The sequence below is a fragment of the Xenopus laevis genome, chromosome 6S (assembly GCF_017654675.1).
Source record: "Xenopus laevis strain J_2021 chromosome 6S, Xenopus_laevis_v10.1, whole genome shotgun sequence".
Lineage (NCBI taxonomy): Eukaryota > Metazoa > Chordata > Amphibia > Anura > Pipidae > Xenopus > Xenopus laevis.
Window position 1 is genome coordinate 81405788 of NC_054382.1, and position 22985 is coordinate 81428772.

The following is a 22985-nucleotide window of genomic DNA, read 5'->3' on the forward strand; positions in this document are numbered from 1 at the left end:
AATAAGCTTCTCTATACAGGTGTGTCTTTAAAGGAAAATTCAACCCTGTATAAAAAAACCCTGTCCCTCCCTCCTCCCCCTAGGCTAACTACCCCCGGGGAAATGCCCCATACTTTATACTTATCCCAGTCAGCTTACCCAGGACCCGGAAGATGGATGCGTGGAACTCCACTGGCAGAATCTGCCCGAGGGGTAGGTATAAAGAATGGGACATTTCCCGGGGGGGAGGGGGCAGTTAGCCTGGGGGAGGGGGTCTACCTGGGGTGGGGGGTGCAGGTTTTTTTTTTTATACAGGGTTGAATTCTCCTTTAAGGAGCGTTTAAAAGTTTGCAAAGAAGGAGAAAGTCTGACAGCTTGAGGCAGAGAGTTCCAGAGAAAAGCAGAGGCTTGAAGGAAGTCTTGTAGACGAGAATGAGAAGAAGTGATGAGAGGAGAAAAGAAGAGAGGCGAAGGTCAGAAACAGAGCGAAGGTTGTGCAAAGTAGTGTATTTTGAGATCAAGGATGAAATATTGGGACTTCACTGTTAAGGGCCTTGAATGTAAGTGTGAGTAGTTTGAATTTAATTCTAGAGAAGATTGGGAGCCATTGAAGGGACATGCATATGGGAGAAACTGATGATGACCTGTGAGATAGATGAATGAGTCTAGCATACTAAATGAGTAAACAGATTTTGTTTTTGTAAAAAAGGGTTCCCTGCTATTTTCTATACTGTCAAATGTAGTCTTAGAGTTATCATGTCTAGTTGCCAGTGCCTCCTCTCCAATCAAAAAAACAAACAAACTTTGTTAGTCTTTCTATTGTTCCATACCTTCATTAATGTAGTTGCATGTCTCCCTTCAGTTTTTCCAGCTCATTAAAATCCTTCTCATGGACAGCCGCCCACAACTGCACTGTATTCTCAAAGTCTTACCTATAGGTCATGCTGATCCTTTTGCTGACAGGGCTGCTTTTGTAAGAGATTCATGCTTGAAGTTCTTCAACCTACCAACCTGACTGTCCCTTTTCACCCTGGCAGTTTGCAAAACTGACTGTCTGCTGTTGCACATATATGGTTGTACACAGCAAAATGTAATGCTTTCAAAAAAAGTTAAACATCTGGTGTTTGTTTGTAAGATCTGTAAGAGGCAAAGGGTACTCTGGTTTCCTCCCACTCTCTTTAGTGTATTTTTATGTGAATGTAAATTTTGTTTTAATAACTGGACAAAGGACTACTGCCTGTATATTTTTATTTATATACATTAATTGAATGTATTGTGTTGTCCATTGATGCACTACACTAATTACAAAAAGGGAAATACACTTAAACACAACAGAAAGGCAAATCAAATAATAGAATATTAATATATATATTATATGTAAGCCTACTTATGTTCTCAAGAAGAGGTCCTTGCCTCGTAACCTTACAATTATGAATGTTGTTAACATGCTGAAATTTTACACTACACTATTACAATGCAGGATTATGGTATGGAAATTATAAAGGCAACGTCATGTAATATGTAATTGCATAGAAAATAGTGGGGTAAATGAGTAATCACTGTTTTATTGTTTTCTTTTATACTCCATAAACGTTACAGAAGACTTAAACCTGATTATCACCCTAATATCCTAATACATATGTGATTAGGATAATAGTCCTGCCTTTTCACCATAAGTCATGGAGAGTAATCAATGGGCTCTCTAACCCCAAAACTGGGCTTAGTTTGTTCTACATCACTTTCCAGAGTGCTGAATACTTCTACTGTACCAAAAATGAATGGCAAGTCACTGGCAAGCCCGTGTAACACAGCTGCTTATAATCCAGCACTGATTCGATCAATACAAGTTTATAGTAGTAGACAAGACACCAACAAATAATCACTTTGATGCCAAACAGCGAGTAGTTCATTTCGACCTTTAGGGGCAGATCTTTCAAAATGTGAGACTTGAGCTCACCACAGAAACTTTCACTCAATTGCTAAGTTACAGTTCACTTTTTGATAAATACAATTAATAAAAAATCCATTTGGAATGAATAAAAAATCCATTTCAAATGACTAGAAAGTGAGTGATTTTTTGTGATGAGCTCTAATCTCACATTTTGTTAAGTCTGCAAATAGAAGAAGCTCAGCACTGCATAGTAATTATGAATGATCTCCAAGATGACATGGTCTGGACACACATTATATAAATGTGCCTCCCTCTAGCTAGAAAATGTTTTGGCATAGGTAAGTTTTTCTACAGTAGCTTTAATAGTGTTTTTAATTGGCAGTCTTATCTACATACAGTATGTAAACCCCCATAGTGAATTTCAACATGTTAACTAGCCATGCAGAGGAGCAGTCAAGTCCTTCCCCCAAAGATTTGGTGGGTGGGGTAAAACATGCCCCTAAAACAAGGCCAAGGAAAATCGATGCCGAGAGCCAGGCAAATACTACCTTTTTATTTACAAGGTGTTAATGAAATATTTGGCAACTGCGGTTTGTATTACATATCCTTTTTTTTCAATATAATCTTTGTAAATCACACTAGAAACTCAAGTTGGATTTTTGCAGATGACAAGGTCTTGCAAGAGGCGCTATTACACCTGAATTGTATACAAGTTGTGCAGTTACTCCTCTGCAGAGCTATCTGAGAATTGTGTTGTAATACTCAGGCAACCCAAAGTCATTATTTGGTACTACTTGAAAGGTCAACATGCAGAGTGTAGATAATGTTTATAGTATGGTTGACTATATTGAATATGAATTAGAATGAGGTTATTTTGCCTTTTAGGAGTTATGGGTTTAGGAAGACCTACAGATGCGCACTTTGATATGATTTGTACGGCAAGCTTTGAAATTAAGCCGTAGCACTTCCTCTTGTTGTTCTTGCAGAAAAGAGTTTGTTGGGAGAACCGATATCATGGGAAAAGTGACAAAATCCGTAACAAGTACATTAAATCCAAGGAGATTATCCGGGGCCCAGTGACTCTGTTGTACTGTAGAATGTGACCTTTCTGGCATTTTATGTCTCAGTGGATTTCACCCTCTTATTAGCTGCCGTTAAACCTGGCTGACTGTGAAATGAAAAAGAAGAATTGGGTTTCAAGACACCCACATAAACACTTAGAAGTCTGGTGAATGTCACTGCAAGAGACTTCCCAAAATGCCTAGAGCCGAGGAAAAAAGGGAAGCGTGACAATAGGAAAAGATAACCTCTTTAGTTGCCCCATACAGTCTGAAAGCAGGTCAGACTTATTAACTATTCGGTATCAAGCTCTGTTGGAACGGATACTCATTAGAACCAGCTATGCATGAAACTTCCCATGAAGCGTCTCTTTGTAGTTTCTATGTATACAGTCACTAGGATGGAGCCAGGGAAATTATTAGATGCAGTTATTTATTGATGGGAAGCTGTGATTTGGAATGTATCACCTCCAAACCTTGGCATTGCCAGCAACTACATAGTTTGTTTCCATGTGATTTGAAGACGCATGTTATTAGTTGTATTAGATATTTCCATATACCCTGGTGTAAAGACAATAGAACATCCCACATCAGCAAGGTGAATGTCATTTTTTTTTTGGGCAGTGAACATTGCATAATACTATGGATTTAGTCAAATCCCACTTGGCACCTGTGCTACTTTTTTGCTGCAGTTATGGTTTTTAACCTTAATTTCTGTTTTTTGCAGTGCTGACTATTTCCAGTGCAAATGTGTATATGTATGTGTGTATGAATATTAGGTGAATCAGTTCTGCTTGCACTTTCCAGCTTTTAGGAAGGTGAAAATAACAAAGGGTTAAGAAGCTGGGAACACTGATATACAGATGGGGTGTGAAAGGCTCCAAGCCAGTGGTTTCCTAGGGTTGGCCTACCTAGTGGGGTCCAGACTCTTCTTATTTGGGGGGGGGGCAGCTAGGAGAGAATTTGAATGTCTAATTTATCCTTTAAATATTACTGAAAGCCCAGCTTGAAGGTAATTTAGAGTGAAATATGGTGATTAATAGTAATTTGCAGTCTTAATTATTATTGCAACTTTGACCCCAAATCTGCCCTAGGCACAGGCCTGAGAGAATCCTTGTAGCAGTTTTTGGCAAGCTACCACTAGGAAGGGATTAAGTCATTTATTGACTTTATTCTATGGGCATGCAATATTATGAGCAGCTTCTTTTCTAATATGTATTTGACAGAATTACACCCACTTACCTATTGCAGTTTTAACTGGCTATTACTACTTTTAATGTGAGTGTGCATTTTTTGGGAATTAAGTATCCCTCAGTTGTGTAACTTAAAGGGGTTGTTCACCTTTGATTTACCTGTTAGTATGATTTAGATAGTGATATTCTGAGAGAATTTGCAATTGGGTTTCATTTTTTATTATTTGTGGTTTTTGAGTTATTTAGCTTTTTATTCAGCAGCTCTCCAATTTGCAATTTCAGCAGTCTAGTTGCTGGGTCCAAATTCCCCTAGCAACACTGATTTAAAAAAGAGACTGGAATATGAATAGGAGAGGCCTGAATAAACTGACGATTAATAAATTTGTTTCTTAGATGGAATCAGTGACCCCTATTTGAAAGCTGCAAATAGCCAGAAGGCAAAGGCAAATTATTCAAAAACTATAGAAAATAAACTTTGAAGACCAGTTGCTTAGAATTGTCCATTCCACAACATACTAAAGGTGAACAACTCTTTTAAGCATATTAAAAGTTCCCAAAGTTCCATATAAAGGTACAAGCCTGCAGGCTCATTGCTCTGCATCAGTAATGTACTTGCAGAGTTGGACTGGGCCGGTGGGACACCTGGAAAAAACTCGGTGGGCCCCTGGCTCTTGTGGGCCCCGCTGGCCCAGATCTGCACCAAGACTTGCCATTTGCAGGCTCCTTCCTGCTTCTCCTTCCTGCCGCACCTGCCCGAAAACCATAGTGTGCGTGCATGCGCTCAATGTGCATCAACGCAGCAGTGGGGATCTGGAGGGGAGCCCTGGACAGCAGCCCCAGTGGGCTCCAGGACCCCCAGTTCAACCCTGGCAGCAGGTGAGGGGACTTAAACACATCAGGCAGAGATAAAATCAGTTTATTGATGTGTATCTGTCTGGGGACCTGTAAAACTACAGATGTAAAACTCCTGTAAAACTACAGGAGAACACTGTCCCTTTCCGGTGCATCACAAGGCACCAGCCCACCTCTTCTGTGGAGCTAATGAACTATGGATGGACCAGACCAAATGATAAAACATACAAGGGGGGTTTAGGGAAAGTCTATTAAGCACTATAGTCTGGCAAAGATTCTGGACACTGTGTGGATATGATTTATATACATAAGTTAGCTGGTCTTTCAGACACTATTTATAACTTAGAATCTAACAATAAAACATGCAAACTTATATATTTCACTCCTGATCAGTATATTGGTACAATCCAAGTGATTTTTCCTGTTAGGAGTTTAAGCTCTTGCAAATCAGAGGATTTTTGTACATTATTTTTTCATAATGTGGAGTTACATGGTCTGCATAGTAGTGATAAACTAGTGTGCTTTTTGTCTAATAGCATTTAATATGAAGCCTATAACTGCACATTGAGTGTATGATATGTTCTAGCTGCCTAATTCCCCATCTCCTTTAGCATAAACTCCATAGACTGTAGCACTGTGCTAGATTGCCCAATATTGGTTAATTTATTCTCTCCTAACTTGCCCTAAAACCTATTCTGTTAAATTTCCCATTGTCGGTGATCATCATCAGTGATTATTAGGATTGTTCAGAGATTAGCTGTCATTTGAGAGCTGGCTATCTGACTCGGGCCTGTAAATTTGAGTCATATTTAAGGTCCCTTTTTTACCACTGACATGGTTGGGCTCAAGGCCGGAACTAGGGGTAGGCAGAAGAGGCAGCTGCCTAGGGCACATTAATAGGGGGGCGATGGGCAGCTAGCCCTAAAATTGTCTTCTGCCGCCCCCTAGTCCACACCTATCAGTAGTACTCCCCATCCTTCCCTCCTGTCCCTCTCCCCACCGTCGATGTCCCTCCCTCCCCTCCATCGATGTCCCTCCCCTCACCTTAGACCATATTCTACATTTGAATAGCATGATTTTAGCCAATAGGATTAGTGAAATGCAGGAGAGGAGAGGCATGCGCAGTAACTAGATCAGTGTCAGCTTCTTGTATGGGAAATCCTTAGATACATTATAAAAATGTTCTTTTCTAATTTAGACTATGGTCTGAAGGTGAACCGCGCTTTTAACTGTTCTAAATTGATACATTTACTTGATACATTTGTTATCTTTGGCCCTGCTGAGCAGAATCCCTGAGTTTCATTACAGGCAGCTGTTAGAATTGATACAATAGTTGCTAATATTCCACAGATACTGCTGCGAAATGTATCAATCAATTGTATCAACTAAATGAAGCAAATTGTAGCAATTCAGATGCTCCTGGATCACTGAGCTGCCAGATTAAAACAACCAGAGACAGGAACATTAAACTTTAAACTTAAATTTTGGGAGAACTGTACAAAAATAAAAGATGAAAAGCAATTGAAAAAAACCTTTGTTTATGGTGAACAATTTTAAAACAACTGAACTAAAAAAAAGTGTTTGGAAAGGTGAACAACCTCTTTAAGGCAATTAAAGGGCATTCGTTTTAAATAAGTGTGTACATTAAAGGGATACTGTCATGGGAAAAAACATTTTTTTCAAAATGAATCAGTTAATAGTGCTGCTCCAGCAGAATTCTGAACTGAAATCCATTTCTCAGAAGAGCAAACAGATTTTTTTATATTCAATTTTGAAATCTGACATGGGGCTAGACATATTGTCAATTTCCCAGCTGCCCCAAGTCACATGACTTGTGCTCTGATAAACTTCAATCACTCTTTACTGCTTTACTGCAAGTTGGAGTGATATCACCCCCCCTCCCTTTTCCCCCCAACAGCCAAACAAAAGAACAATGGGAAGGTAACCAGATAACAGCTCCCTAACACAAGATAACAGCTGCCTGGTAGATCTAAGAACAACACTCAATAGTAAAAACCCATGTCTCACTGAGACTCCTTCAGTTACATTGAGAAGGAAAAACAGCAGCCTGCCGGAAAGCATTTCTCTCCTAAAGTGCAGGCACAAGTCACATGACTGGGGGCAGCTGGGAAATTGACAAAATGTCTAGCCCCATGTCAGATTTCAAAATTGAATATAAAAAAATCTGTTTGCTCTTTTGAGAAATGGATTTCAGTGCAGAAGTCTGCTGGAGTAGCACTATTAACTGGTGCGTTTTGAAAAAAACTTGTTTTCCAATGACAGGATCCCTTTAAGTATCTTTTTGCTTAGAATTCTGTGCTAATTACCCTGCTGTGAGCTAGCTCAGTCATGTGATAATGTACGTTTCTGTTATGGCTTAAAGATTCCAAAATGCTAATATTGAGTGCAATTATCCCTCTCTAATCACACTGACCAGTGCAATGTGTTTTAATACCACATTCCATAATACGTTGACTTTATAAATTCCCCACCCTTAAGACACTGTAACTACAAATGTAGCCGTGAATTTATTTAATGGACATTTTCGCTAGTACATGTTGCTACTGTGCAAGAACATTAATAAATATTTAAGTGTTTCATGTCTTTGTAGAACTGAAAAGAAAACTAGACCATAAAATATGAGGGCTTGTGCAAGGAAGATATCAGGCCACTCAAGTCAAAATAGGCCATGATACTCTCTGCCTGTGTGTGTCTAACTTAACTCTCAGGTGCATAAAACATCAGGGTAACTAATAAGATGCTGCTCTTTAGTAAATTATTTAATGTTTCTGTGAATGTTCCTTGTGCCCAATGAATTATACGCACCATTATAAGGCCTTGCAGCTCATGAACTGTATCCTGGCTAGAAAAAAGTCTTTATAAAAGATGCAAATTTCACAGTAGAAGTTTCTCCATTTTGTTGAGTCCTTATTTGTTTAAAAAGTATGTAAAGAAATTGATAATGGTATTTTAGACATTTCCTTTATGTTTTTTCCGCAAAGCTTTTAATATATCTTGTAAGCATCCATTTCAGCGTTGCAGAGCACATTTCATTCATATTGCCCTTTGTCTGGTATAAATGTGCCAAGCAACAAGGGGAGGACATATATATATATATATATATATATATATATATATATATATATATATATATATACAGTTTATATTTTTTACATGGTGACTTTTTTTGTGGTGACTTTACTTGCTGTTTCATGTATAATACGAGAACCTATTCACAGGGGCATTTGTGCCAGGAATACATTAGACACCATGCTAGTTCTCCAGGAGGCTGGGTTTGAATTTTTGGTTTGAAGTAAAATTTACTTCGGAAAGAATTCTGCAATTCCATATTTAAGGAACATCAAGAGAAAAAGTACAAATATTGTTGGCTTATGAATTCTTTAATGCATACTAGATAACGTTAATGTTATCTAGTTTATTTTTAAACGGGCGATATCTGAAATATTTTACATTGGTGCCTATTCAGTTTATTTTATATATTTTATTCCATGGCAGTTAACATATATCCACCTAAACATATGGTGACTGATGATAAGCTTCAGCCCATGCATGTGCTCTCATGTTCTGCAGTGCCATCTCAAATTTATAATCAGTTACACTCATTGTTTTCAGTTTTCATGTCCAATAAGTGCTATTACCATGTATTAATTCCAAAATAAATACATGGTTTTCAAAGTCTGTGTGTTTCATAGATTTTTTTTCTTTTCCCTTATTGCATAATCAGTGAGATGATCTAATAAAACTGTCACGCTCCCATAATTCTCTATCTATCGATTTATCAATGAATGTGAAAGAGAGCAAATCTTCCTTGTCATTGATGCTAACGTTTTTACACCCTCGCCATCATTCCAGGCTACTGTAGACTTGGCCTTGTCTGCAACAGTAAATGAAAGTGTCCCAGTCAGTGGTAATAATTTACCTCTACAGTCTACATTTTATTGGCTTGTTAGTTTATAGCTGCTTATTTTCTGCTGCTTGATCAAAATGTACAGCTCATTGTTTAAAAAGAAGTGTCAGCATTGGCTCCAGGTCCTCATCCAAGCACCCTTCAATAGCAAAGCCATTGAGAATTTTGGGACACATAGGGGCCCATTTACTTAGCTCGAGTGAAGGATTAGAAGAAAAAATACTTCGAATTTCGAATGATCGAATATGGCTACTTCGACCATCGTTATACTTAAATAATTCTCCAAGGCATGCTGACAAGTTAAAAAATATAGTTTATTTACATCAAAATGTTAAAATACATTAAAGAAATAACCCCTTTAGCGCCTAATGCGTTTCATGCTTACCTAGCACTTAGTCATAGGCAAAAAAAGGGATTTTTACTATGACTGTGCTAGGTAAGCATGAAACGCGTTGGATTAAAATCCTTCGAATCGTAGGAATAGCGTTAAATCCTTCGACTTCGATATTCGAAGTCGAAGGATTTCAATTCGGCAGTCGAATATCGAGGGTTAATTAACCCTCAATATTTGACCCTTGGTAAATCTGCCCCTTAGTATGCAACCATCGGAAAACCTAGATCGGATAACAAGCTGTTCTTCTATTTATAGTTAATCTCTGCAAAAGCATTATTCATCAGGTGCATGGGGTTTTATGGGCCATCAGAAGCAAAGAAACCTGACACCACCATGTGCAATGCTGAGCCCTGACTGAAGATCACTGCCATTGTACCGGTTTCCATGGTTTTGAGTTAGACCCCCGGTTCCATTAAAAGCAAACCTTAAAGGGGAACTTAAGTCTAAAATAGAATAATGCTAGAAATCCTGTATTTTGTATACTAAACATAAACCTGAACATACTGTACCAGAAGCATTCAAAGTTGGCCACAGGGGGCTGTCATCTTGTAACTGTTAAACATCTTTGCAAGACCAAGACTGCCCACATGCTCAGTGTGGTCTGGGTGTCTGTTGGGAGGTTAAGCCTAGGGATCATCAGTGATGGGCGAAATTTCTCCTGTTTCGCTTTGCCTAAAAATTTGCAAATCTCCAGCGAAACTCAAAAATTGACGCCCACTGCCATTTTGAAGCTCTCATAAATTTGACCCCGGCATTAAAGTCAATGGGAGTCCGAATATTGTTGACGTGCAACAGTTTTGACACAAGGGATTTTTCTGATGTGCGTACAATTCGCCGGCGGCGAAACACAGAAACGTAAGAGTTTGTGAATTTATTCACCGGCGGCGAAACGTAGAAATTCTACACAAATTTAGGCCTGCCGAATAAATTTGTCCATCACTAATCGTCTTAAATTACCAAGACAGCACAAGTCAAATAATATCTGCCATGGAAGCTGATACAGCAAGATTAATAATCAGAATATATAGACTGCACTGGGTCTGTGGATACAAATCTCTACACAGTCGCCGGCTGCTTTACAGGGAAACAAACAAAGCTGCTCAAGGTCAGGGAAGTAAGGTGGGGGGCTCCCCCTGTTGTTTGAAAGTATGATCTTTCCCTGCAGAGGAGTTAGGGACCGTCTGAAGTTTCCTATCTTAACTGTCAGAGCAAATAAAATGAAGGGTGGATTTCATTGCATACAGTCAGGTTTCTTATAAAAACAATATACATTTTAGTTAAAGTATATTGGAGTATAGATTTCTTTTTCATTAAAGAAAGTAAAAATGGGATTTTTTTTTTTGCCTTTACATCCCCTTTAAGGCTACAGAATACAATAAAATTTTTGGAGAATGTTTTTCCTTCTCTGTAAGTGGCAACAATTTTAAGAAATGTTCTTTCCTGTTTCAGCACAATAATGGCCAATACACAAAGTGAGGTCCATACCGATTGGGTTTGCAAAGATGAGTGGTTTGCTCACAGTCCTCGGCTCAGTCCAATTTAACACTTCTCGGGAAGCTAATTGCAAGCCAGGCCTAACTGCCCAACACTGCCCACCTCACTAATGCTTTGTCGCTGAATTGAAGCAACTCCCAACAACAATTCTCTAAAATCCAGTGAGAAATCTTCCCAGAAGAGTAGAGGCTATTTTAGCAGCAAATGGAGACTTGTTCATATTAGACCTTTGGGAATCAGAAGTTAAACTGGCAGGTGCCTGGATACTTTTGACTTTTAATTGTGTATATGTGTTCGAATAAGCATATTAAACCCCTTACATATAGAACTAATCTTTCCACTACTTATTATTATTGTTATGAAGAAACATTTGATATTTATGGAACTTCTGCTGTTCATATGTACTTTGAGCTGGTAGAACATAAAGTCTGTTAGCTCCTTATGCTGAACATATCCTGTTCTGAACCATCTCTCCAAAGCCAAGGTCAAAGGCTCGCTGTGACTGCATCTTTCCTTTAGTCCTTTTTGGTTTGTAGCAGTAGTTAAGTTGCCATGGATATTAGATTTTACTGTGGTATTCCTTGATAAGTATCTGAACATGGAGCAGTCTGACTTTGCCTTGATTTTTCTTGTGTTATGTGTTAAAAGCCTTTAAGCTGGTCACCTGTAGCCCCAAAGAACATTTTATTATTATTTATTGATGTGTAGATTGTAGGGGAGCAATGGAAACTCCCCATCATGCACACTAGGGGCAGCATCAATAGGAAGACATTTACTTATTTATTTTTTTCAGTGAAGGCAGCTGCATTATATATATATAGATAGATATAGATATAGATATAGATATAGATATATAGATATATATATATAGATATATATATTTGTCTAAAAGATAGCTCATAAACATGTATTTACCCTGAATTTGTGTGTGGTTCTGTGCAAATATGATCTGCATTGCTGTTGGTGCTTCTCTTAGTTTAATTTTGTCCTTATATGAAACTGCAGAGTTCTCTCATTCTGCCATGGAAAGGGATTTAGCTTTAACTTCATATTTTGATAAATAAACCTCTTCCTGATGTGCCTACAGTCACAAAGGCAGCCTGAACTCTCCAACCCAACGAAAATCTCTGTTTCTATTCGAGTTTTTATTAGTTGTTACTTATTTTTGTGCCTGGTTCTATAGGTAACTATTATTGACTAAATACTTGAAAGGGATTATTTATTAAAGTTAAAAATTAAATTGTTGATGAAAAATGTTGATGAAAAAAATAGTTTTTCCTACACAGATCAGGGCCGCTCCTTCCATGAGGCAAGGCGAGAGGCCAGTTACAAGGGGCAGCCAAAAGCTACTTCTTGTAAATTTAAATGCTGAATTTCCGGGGCTTTGACACGGAAATTCGGCTCCACTAGTGCAGAGAGTACTATTGCGCTCATTGCACTAGTGATGCAGCCCCCCCTTTGACCTGCTCTGACGCTGATGTTTTAAGCGCGGAACAGGAGAGGGTGGGCAGCAGCCCCAGGATTGCACCTGATTGAGATTTTGACTTTATTTTTGTAGAATGCAACCAAAATTAAAAAAAAAAAACGAATTATTTCAGAACATTGGGAACTTCGGTATTTACTTACATTAAAATCTTTCAATTATTTAGGGTTGCCACCTGTCCAGTTTTCACCAGGACAGCCCTTCCGAAAACCAGGCTGTCCAGGCCTGTGTGAATTGGGACAGGACTCTGAAGTTAAAAGTGCAGACATCAATCAGTTGCTAATTGCCAAGCCATAAACCGCTTCTGACAATATAGACCTGCCCAAAGCACTGCTCACTAGTGATGGGCAAATGTATTCACCCGGCATGGATTCGTGATGAATTTCCACATTTTGCAGCCCGCAAATGTTTTCACAAAACTGTGGAGAAAGTTCACCGCAACGAAAAAAAAATTGGTTCATGCTTAAAAAATGTTGCGCATCAGTCATTATTCGGACGCCCTTTGACTTTAATGCATTTGGACAAAAGTCGTGCGTATAAAAATTGTTGCTTTTGTTAAAATTGTCGTGCGTCAAATTATTTTGATGCCCATTGACTTCAATGCTGTTTGAAAATTTTATACCATTTTGCGAATTTTTTGGCGAAACAGGACAGATTCACCCATCACTACTGCTCACCCCACCCCTGACATTACTCACTCCAATCCTAATATCAATGCCCCATTCCCTACCCGAAGTTCCCCACCACAAAAAGTGGCAACCCTAGAAAAGATATAGGAGCAATTGGGTGTAGACCACTGTGTATCCTGAATAAATGAGCCACTGTGTGCAGTGCGATGTGAAATGAACTCTAGTATAATGAATAAAACAGGTGCCACTGCTACACATGACTCTGTACCAGTTGGCAAGTGCAATTAGGTTTCAATATTTTTTATTGAAATTTTTTTTTTTTTTTTTTTTTTTTTTTTAAAATAGAACATAGTCATAAATATTGGCAAGTGCAATTAATATGTGACAGCAGTGTTGGCAGGGAGGGGTACAGGGGTGTAAGCAGCATATACATATGCTAGAATTAGTTTTGCTCTTTGAAAAACAAGCCCATAAGTTCACTGGAAGTGCAATAGCAGGAGTTTGTTGACTAACATGGCATGTGGATCTTAGGCAGGAGAATATAGTCTGTGATCAGCAGATGCCAAAGCCGAGGGTTTGATGTGAGTGTGTTTCTTTTATGCGCCACAGTTAAGTCTGAGACTGGAGAATCACAAAGACGGCTGATCAATGAATCGCTGTATAAGAGCCCACCAAATGCATCTCTTCTGGCGGTGTGTGGAAGGCAGAATTATTCAGGAAAATAATCTGAAATGCATTTGATCATAGTCTGAATGTCTTAATAATTTATAATATACCTTATTAGCTAAGCCTGGTGTTTATTTTGCTGCTGCCAAAACAAGATGAAAGGAGCCTGTCTCCTTCCCAACACAGACACAAAATGCTGTGTTTTCTCTCTTTCAGCAGATTAATTTGGGATTTCTATCCTGCTTATCTTTAAGTTGTTGCCATGATTGTGTTTGATTTATCCTCCCTTATTTCCAGCAATTTAATTCATTTAATGTTTCGGGTTTATTTTATCTCATACAGGAGGCACATAAAGGCGGCAAATCCTTTCATGTTCTTCTTCTGTTCTGAAAGTCCAAAATTACAGTTCTTGTGAAATCCCCCCTCATTCCTTGTTGTCAGTTGCTAGTTACGTTGATATTTCCGCTCATAGTTTTCAAATGTGTTCTGCCTGTATTGTGATTTTTTTTTCCCAAGGATATAAGACTATGTCACATATTTTTGCTGTCGCACCTAAGATATTTATTTTCTTGGTGAAAAGAAGTTTATTCATTATGGGCCACTAGAAGCTGCTGTTCTTTATCTGTTGCTGCTTCTACACATGCTCATAAATTCCAGCCATGGAAATCTTTGATTAAACTGTATTTCCAGTTTGAGTATTTTGTGCAATTTACAAAAGTTCTTTGTGTTGTTTTAACTTGGTAGACACTTTATTTAATGGCCTTACAAGAGTAGGAGAGACCTTTCTGCCAGAAACACAAGTATTTATTTATTTTTACTCATAGAAAGGTCTGGTGTGGCCTTCTGCTTTCCTGCTGGATTTAATTTGGTACATGGGAATACCTATGCTGACACAATTTAATGCTGTCACCTGAAGAGAAACAAAGATAACTACTGGCATTATACAGGGGCGTAACTATAGAGGAAGCAGATATCTATCTATCTATCTATCTATCTATTCTGTCTGTCTGTCTGTGTCTATCTATCATCTTTCTTTCTACAGTATCTGTCTGTCTGTTTATCTATCATCTATCTATCGTATCTATCTATATGTCTGTCTATCATCTATCTGTCTGTCTGTTTATCTACAGTATCTGTCTGTTATCTATCTGTCTATCTATCTGTCTATCTATCTATCTATCTATCTATCTATCTATCTATCTATCTATCTATCTCTGTCTGTCTGTCTGTCTATCTCTATCTATCATCTTTCTTTCTACAGTATATGTCTATCTCTATATCTATCTATTGTATCTATCTGTCTGTCTCTCTGTCTATCATCTATCTATCTATCTATCTATCTATCTATCTATCTATCTATCTATCTATCATTGATCTACCTATCTATACATATCTCTGATCACACAGTGGTTGCAATGCTCCACAGTAATATCCTTCTTATAAAAACTATGAGGGTTCCTTGTAATAAGAAGAGCCTTAAAACTATATTTTTCATCCCGCAACAGTTTTCATTTCTGATATTTGTGGCAGCAGCTAATAATAAGCCATGTACTGCAGCCAGCCTGAGAATCTCCAGCTCAGGAGAATACAGAAACGTAAATCATTCTACTGATAGGCACATGACAGCTTTTTGGCATTTTATGGCTTTGCTTCCAGCCGAGGTGTTCTTTGAAATTACTTCAAAAACAGATCATCCAAACTCTGATCACATGCATCTTCATTTGTATTAATATATTGTACATCTGACAATCACAATACAGGAAAAGGAGCCTGTAAAATTATCTATGGTAAGGTATCTATGGCACATACTTTACATACAGTGTAACTGTCATCTGTGGCATTCGTTGAATCCCTATGTGATCTCACAGCAGCTGAGATGCTGCTTGTCCAGTGAAATATATATAATTGAAGGATAAGGGGTTGAAATTGAACTGAAATTAGTATTAAGGAAAGCAATTAAAATGACGGTTCTTAAATGCATAGTCCCATATCTCTTTATTCACTACATATTGACCGGGAGCATCACAGTGACCATATTGAAATGCTCTTCAAGCAACATATTTAATGCTTTTTCCTTTGGCATTTTTGATCTTGCTACATACACCCCATGTTGCCAGACTACACACAGCATGGCAAAAACTCTAGGAAAAGTTACCAGAAATGTAAATTCGAAGATGCTGGCAGTCAGGAACTTGACAGTCAGCATGGTAGATTTTCAGATCATAGAAGGTGAACAATTAAAGGGATCCATCTTTACTATAATGAACATTTTACTAGCAAACATTTGTTTTTGTGATAGGCCTATTGATCTACTATGTGCGGTGCATTGTATAGTGTGAGCCAAAAAACAGGAAGGCAAATCACTGGAGTTGTCAGACCGACTGCCAAATGTTTCATATAGTTGTACAAGCAATTAAATAGACCTTAAATAGAAATTATACTGAGAAATTATGAATTTCAAAAATAGTACAAAAATTTATTACTTTTAATCGCATGCCCAAATCTGAAGGTGCTGCATTCAAAACGAGTCTCTTTTTAAAGCTATGCATGATCAGTATTGCTTTCACCTAAAACTCTGCAGAATTTTAGCCAGTGTTGTGCATATATCTGTCTACCCCCTCCTATTCCTTGTAGTAGGAAATAGTCCCCCCTTATATTTTTATATATTGGAAACATAGAATGGGCAGTTTGCATTGTGGGCAAGTTGGTTGTACAGGTATGGGACTTGTTATCCAGAATGCACTCGGGACCTGGGGCTTTCTGGATAATGGGTCTTTCCTTAATTTGGATCTTAATACTTTTAGTCTAAGAGAAAATCATTAAAACAATTAATATAAGGATTATTAATAATAATAATAATAATAATTAGCATTAATTCTATCTTAGTTTGGATCATGTACAGTACAAAGGTACTGTTTTATTATTACAGAGAAAAATTAAATCATTTTTAAAAATTTGGATTATTTGGATAAAATGGAGTCTATGGGAGACGGCCTTTCCGTAATTCGGAGCTTTCTGGATAATGGGTTTACGGATAACAGATCCCATACCTGTACCAGTTACAGGACATAGTGGTTTGATGTAATATAAATTGGAAAGCTAGTAACCCATTTGCTTTCAAGCACATTGCCTGTAAATGTTACTTGCTGATTGGTAGGAACTTTAGAGTCTAACGGGGGAATGTAGTAAAAGTCGGTAACGGAAAACCTATTCGCAATGCGAAAAGTTATGTCTTTGCGAGAACAAATTTTGCTTTGCGCGAATTTATTATAGCTTTTGCGAACCCGGAAACTGTTTAGCGACCACTTCCGACAGTGGAAGACCGTTTGTGGATTTTATAGTTTGCGCCAATGCGCAGTCAATGTAATAAAACTTCTTACTGACAAAGTCGTTATGTTTGCTCCAAAAGATTACGACACCTTCAAGCACTTCTTAAGTGCGCAATTAATATTCGCAATGCAATAACCGTTTAAGGAACAATATTACATTGCGAGATGTGGATTTTTAGTCTTATTGACACAATTTTTTTTACATTCCCCCGTAACTGCGTTATTCCCATAGTCTTTACACAAAGTGACCCTAATGGGAGATCAGAAGTACATGAAAGTTTTAGCTTCTTCCATCATTCATACAGCCATGTATTCCTTTATCTCTGTTGTGATCCAATCAAAAAACTCTGTTATTTTGTTATATTCCCCTACTTCTAATGCTGAGACTACTGCAGTGTCTGCATCACAACCGGTAGAGTATTTTTTCCATTAAATACAGCTACCAAACAACTTGTGTGAATGAGGCCTAAACCACATCTAATTGCCTAAAAAAAAAAGCATAAACTCTAAGTTGTGCTGGAAATCTGTAAAGATTGATATGGTGTTTGCAGTATAGAGGGTGTGAGGAGCTATGCCTTCTAATTCCTACACTGCTAATTACACGTACATTGAATGTAGCTGCTGACAGTCATTTAACATAATTGTGTTAAGTGCCGGCAGTAATTAGTGCAAAGCGCTACCGGTGAGTGCACTGGAATTCTCTAAGCCGGGCTGATGTTTCTGCATGTCACGCACCTAGTTCAGTGGAAGGTTTGATTAGTCCAACAAAATGGAAATCCTGGAGCCCTATCTCCAACAGAAAAAATTTATTTTAACGATAAAAAACATTCACTTGATTAGAGTTTTAGCTCATGGGATCATTTTGACTGTATGGACAAACCATTCTTGCGGCAGGAGAGAGACTTCACAACTCTAGATCATGAGGTTAATTAACTCTCGCTCCTGAACTGAACATATCTGTTGCTAGTTATTAATATCTTTTCCGCATTGGGATCTGTTTTTAATGACTCAGCTCTGGAACGCTATCAGCCAATCCCAGTGATGTCTCCTAATTTAAGCTCTTGCAAAATCGGACTTTATTTCGTTTTGGTATATTTTTTCGCAGGGACATTACAGTATATATGGGGCTATACGTGCCATAAACCTGATTTTAATATAAATAATTCAATCCTGTTTTAATAAATGTCATCTCCATTTAGGGAGAATGTTGCAGATATTCAACATTTTTTCTCTAGGAGAATTATTGACAGTGATTTGCCAGAAAAATGTTTAGTTTATCTTTGAATAAATGTTTTCATTTTTAGGCTTGTTACCTAGAAACATAGAAATATAATAGCGGGAAAAAGACCAATAGGTCCGTTTTGGTAATTTTCCAACTAATAACTTATGTTTTAAAAAAAAAAAAAAAAAAAAAAGACAGTAGTTGCTTAAAAAAAATCTGAATCGGTGCAGTATTCTCACAAGGCTCATGGTATGATTTATCCTTTACTTGATTATATGATGGGAGTATCCCCATAGCCTCATCCAAAATTATTTATTAAAATGAAGTGTTATACTGGTTTATTCTTCCTCTGAAAGTGAATTATGAGCCTTGTCTACTCTGCTCCTCTGTCAAGTATATTGTGTAGTAGTACAGTACTTACCTTATTTCTGACGTTCCAAACAGAGAGTTTCAGGGCCATCATTCGTTTTTTTTTTCTGATTTCTGTCCTTATCTTTATTGATGAATTTATACATTTCAACCTCCAAACTATTTTCTTTAAGGTCATTTGATGCTATTACCTACTTTCTGCATAACCTTTTTCTCTTTAGGCCACTCCAGGTTTAATTTTAACAAAGTTCTTTGTACATAGCCGTATAAGTAGAAAATCTAAATGTGGGGTCGGGGGCACATATCCCAGACGTACAAGGTGGAGGTATCATACCAAGGAAAAAGATGGCAGGCATTCACAGATCCTACGGACAGGCAAAGTAAAGGAACTGCAGACTTTATTAGGCAAATAATAAACAATGCCTTACGTGTTTCTTGCACATAATCATAGGCTCTCCAGGTTTAAGACAAAGGACATGGCTTTGCTAAATTAGGCATTTTCTGCTAATAAAACGCAACCTGCTTGCATCTGTGATTTCTTACCTTCTCTAAATTAGGGTCATGACTAACAATGGTAGTATCTATGCCAGTTTTAGTTCATTTCTTTTTTGGGGAAGTCTTCTTCAGAACAGAATCCAGTATTATACATATTTTCTAATGATGCCCATGGATTTTCCAGAGCTCACATCTGTGTATTTGTAAAGGTAAACAAAAATCAGTCACATAACTAAAAGTGGTAATGCTCTAGAGCCATAAATGAATCTGACCACTGTGCTTGTTCCCTGTAAGTGAAGGAAATGTGGATTTGAGTTAAATGAACATGAGAGACAGAGAAGGAAAAATAATGGGCTTGCCCAAAAGAATGTGACTGTAAGCAGAGGAGATGTGCAAGAATACAGTATATGGGTTACCAGTGAAGAGATTGAGTGGCCCTCAGAATAAGAAGAAAAAGAGTCTCAATGTTAAAATAATGCTTTTGTGGCGTATCATTGACTCTTATCCAAGATTATATCATTTACTTGTGCGGATGTAGATTTGTAATTGGCAGAGTGGGACGCAATATTAGAGCATGGAGACACCATAGTGGATACACTTCGTGTTTGACACATATATATATATAGAAGTGTCATATATATATTGATACTTGTTTAATTGGATCTGTATGTTCAATCCTTGAGTATCATTGACTAAATATCTTTTCAATCTTTTTCAACCCCACCAGGAAGCATGTCATTGAAACAAAGGCCGTGTTAACATATATTCCGAACAAGGGAAAGGGTTTTGAAATACAGTTCATGTAGTATTTACTAGATAGCATCGTCTTTGTTTAGGCCCATAGTCTTGCTTTAAACTATCATTCTGTGTTTAATTTCAACCACGTATGTAAATATGCTGAAGAGGAACAATCCATATCCATATTCATATCCCAAATATGATGGCTTGGCTTTCCAATGAACCAAAGCCTGCTATAATGCACAATGACCCTATTTAAAATCCCACCATTTACATCTTAGAACTGTACTATTTTACATCCTAGTATTTATGGGGGATATGTTTGATAAATGACATAATATTGAATGGCTATTGCAAACACACTTGGCAGTTTTAAAGACACCTAAGAGGAAAAACTAGCTAAAATGCATTGTATTGATAGTTATGATTAGCCCAGTTTTAACTGCCTTGTGCGTGGGTTATATATATAGATAGATACTTAAGCATATATAAGGCAGGATGTTCTTTTGTCAATAAAACAAACAAGTCACACACACACACCCACTCTCACACACATGTCCATACACATGTCCATACACACACCCCCACACACACCTATACAAACACACACACCCACATCTTTAGTGTAGCACTGCAATGGGTAATGATGAGTGTGGTTTTAATATATGGATATTAGGGGATGCAATTAACTAATACAGTACAGTGTGTGTCCTCTCTTTGGATATGTTTATACCCTTGCAAGAGATCTGGTGCAAGTGCAATTTATTTTGTGCTACATGTTTCAGGCTTAATAGGCCCTTTGTCAAGTGCAACACAATCCAAATATCTCGGGAGAACACGTCATCAGGCCACATCTAATCCTATCAGAGCCCAGTGTTAATATATGCAAAATTGAGTCCATTAAAGATGTCCATAATTCCTAGCTAAAAATAACCTTCCCCAACCTCCCTGACATGCCCATATAGTTAAGAAATTTCATTGAAATTGGCCAAATGCCCCAACCAGATCTGGGCAAATATGTCCAACTTAACATTACGTTTAACATATAGAAAATTCAGGGAATTGTGCGACATCTCAAATGTGATATTTAATAGTAAGATGGTTGTAATAAACAGAACTTCATATTAGTGTATTACTCTTTCTTGTGTTTGCGCAAGAGAAATTAATGGTATCTTAGCTTTTTTTTTTTTTTAGCACTGGTACAAAGTTTGCAGTTTGCCAATAATTTATAAGTAGCTAAAATATGTCTGTTTTTCTTTTCCAGGAGTTGAAGCCACCAAACAACATTCCCAAATCCGAGACCCTTCTGGAGAAACACTGGGAGCGACTGCAAGTCTTCCTTTTCCTCACTGCTCTGCTGGCTGCTGTCATTGCTTTTGTTGGAACTAAATTAGTTTAAAAAGCAAATTGTTTGGGGAGCAGTTTACAATTGGAATTTCTTACCATCATTTAATTGGCTTTTAAGTCTCTCTATTTTTATATCAGAACATATATCCCAAACTTCAAAAGATTTTTTTTTTCTAAAGCAAATATTCTTCAGTTCCTGTCTAGGAGTATGTAATGCAGTTATTTGTGAACACCTACGCGGCGGTTGTGTTGCTAGACTCTCCACTTTCCCAGCCTCCTTTTTAGGAATTTCATACTGAGATCTTCAGCCTTAGTTCTGTGATACTTGTAAATACAAGCGTCGGTGCCAGATGCAGTGACCTGGCTTCATCCTGATGAAAGAAACACAGGGGGAAAGGTCAAGTCTATTAATAGTATGCTTCCAATGAAAATGCAAAAAGTATTTTGCTTCTTTTTTTAATTTATATCAATGTGATTGTGCAGATGAGCAGTCCTACTGTCAAATTCTTTCCAGCCAAGTGAGAAATGAAGGCAAATATTTCTATTCAAAAGCAGAAAAGTCAAATACTGATTTAATTTATTCTCATCGAAATGTGTCGCTCCTCACTGTGTCTGACTGCTTCACATACAGGTCAATTTGATTGGATAATTGTGCGCCGTTTCGTTTTAGGTAGGGAGCAGTGATGTGCACTCTTATTTCCTGCAGATAATTAAAGTCTGCCGACCGCAACCAGTAATTGTGCATGTGTGTGTGTTTGAAAATGCATTAAGTTATTCCGAAACATTTTTCTCATTTTTTGCTTTACCGGGATTATTTGTTTTTATTGAGATGAGAGCAAGATGCTTTATTAAACATTATCTACACTGAGACTCATTGTTGTGGTTTATATTTGCAGCCAGTCTGTTAAGGCCGGGGTTATTATCATAGATCTGAAAAGCTCAACAAAAGTTAAGGATGTCTGTTGATTATTGAAGACTGACAACTTACAAAAAAGAAGGGCCATGTATTTTTTTTGGGGGCTTAATGTTGTCTTAATGAGAAGCGCATATTTATATACATTTTTACATAGTTATAGTTAAGCTTGAAGAAAACATTTGTCATCCACATTCAGGCTGACATAGATCCCATCGTTATTGATTGAGAGGAAAGCAAACAAAGAACCCTATTGAAACGTATGCCAATTTAGCCTCGAGGGGGAAAGCTAATGCTTTTCTAATCCCAAACTGGCAGTCTGTTTTTTTTCCAAGTCTAAATCACCATTTAATTATCTAGAAGGGAAAAAATACACCTTGTAAAATATGAGTTAATACCTTATTAAGCACACAGAAGTTTCCTTCTTAGGTTATATTTACATGTGTGGGAGTTGCTGAATGCTAGCTCTAGTACAAAAGCCTTCATACATTTACTTACTAAACATTTTGTGGGCCTGCACCCCATCCCACGTTTCTGTTATCAACCAAAATCTGAAGGGAGGAACCAGAGTAAAGCAGCTATTCCCTGAATAATCATTTGCTGGGACCTGGGGTTTTCCTGATAATGGATCTTTCCATAATTTGGATCTTCATACCTTAAGTCTACTAGAAAATAATAATAATAATAATTTAATAAACATTAAATTAAACCTAATAGGCTGGTTTGGAGTCCAAAAGGATTAATTATATCTTTGGATCATGTAAAAGTTACTGTTTTATTATTACAGAGAAAAGGGAAATCATTTTTGAAAATGTGGATTTAATAATAATGAAGTCTATGGGAGACGGCCTTTAAATAATTCTGATCTTTCCAAAAAACAGATCCCATAACTGTATTGAGGCCTTTCTTCTTTTTATGCACCATGCAGTGGCAAAATTGTGCATTGGTACATAAAATGTTCAAACGTTCCCAAATGATGAGGCATAGATATTATCTGAACTAACT

At 37.5% G+C, this 22985-nt stretch overlaps 1 protein-coding gene across 1 annotated transcript in view; it reads left to right on the plus strand.

The window, feature by feature from the left end:
* The window catches only part of cdkal1.S (CDK5 regulatory subunit associated protein 1-like 1 S homeolog), a 553340-nt gene extending 531403 nt beyond the window's left edge, over positions 1-21937 (plus strand). Inside the window, 1 exon segment of the mRNA NM_001091487.1 lies at positions 20985-21937. Coding sequence (NP_001084956.1) covers positions 20985-21119 — 135 coding nt within the window. The 3' untranslated portion in view covers positions 21120-21937.
* Positions 21938-22985: the final 1048 nt, after the last annotated feature.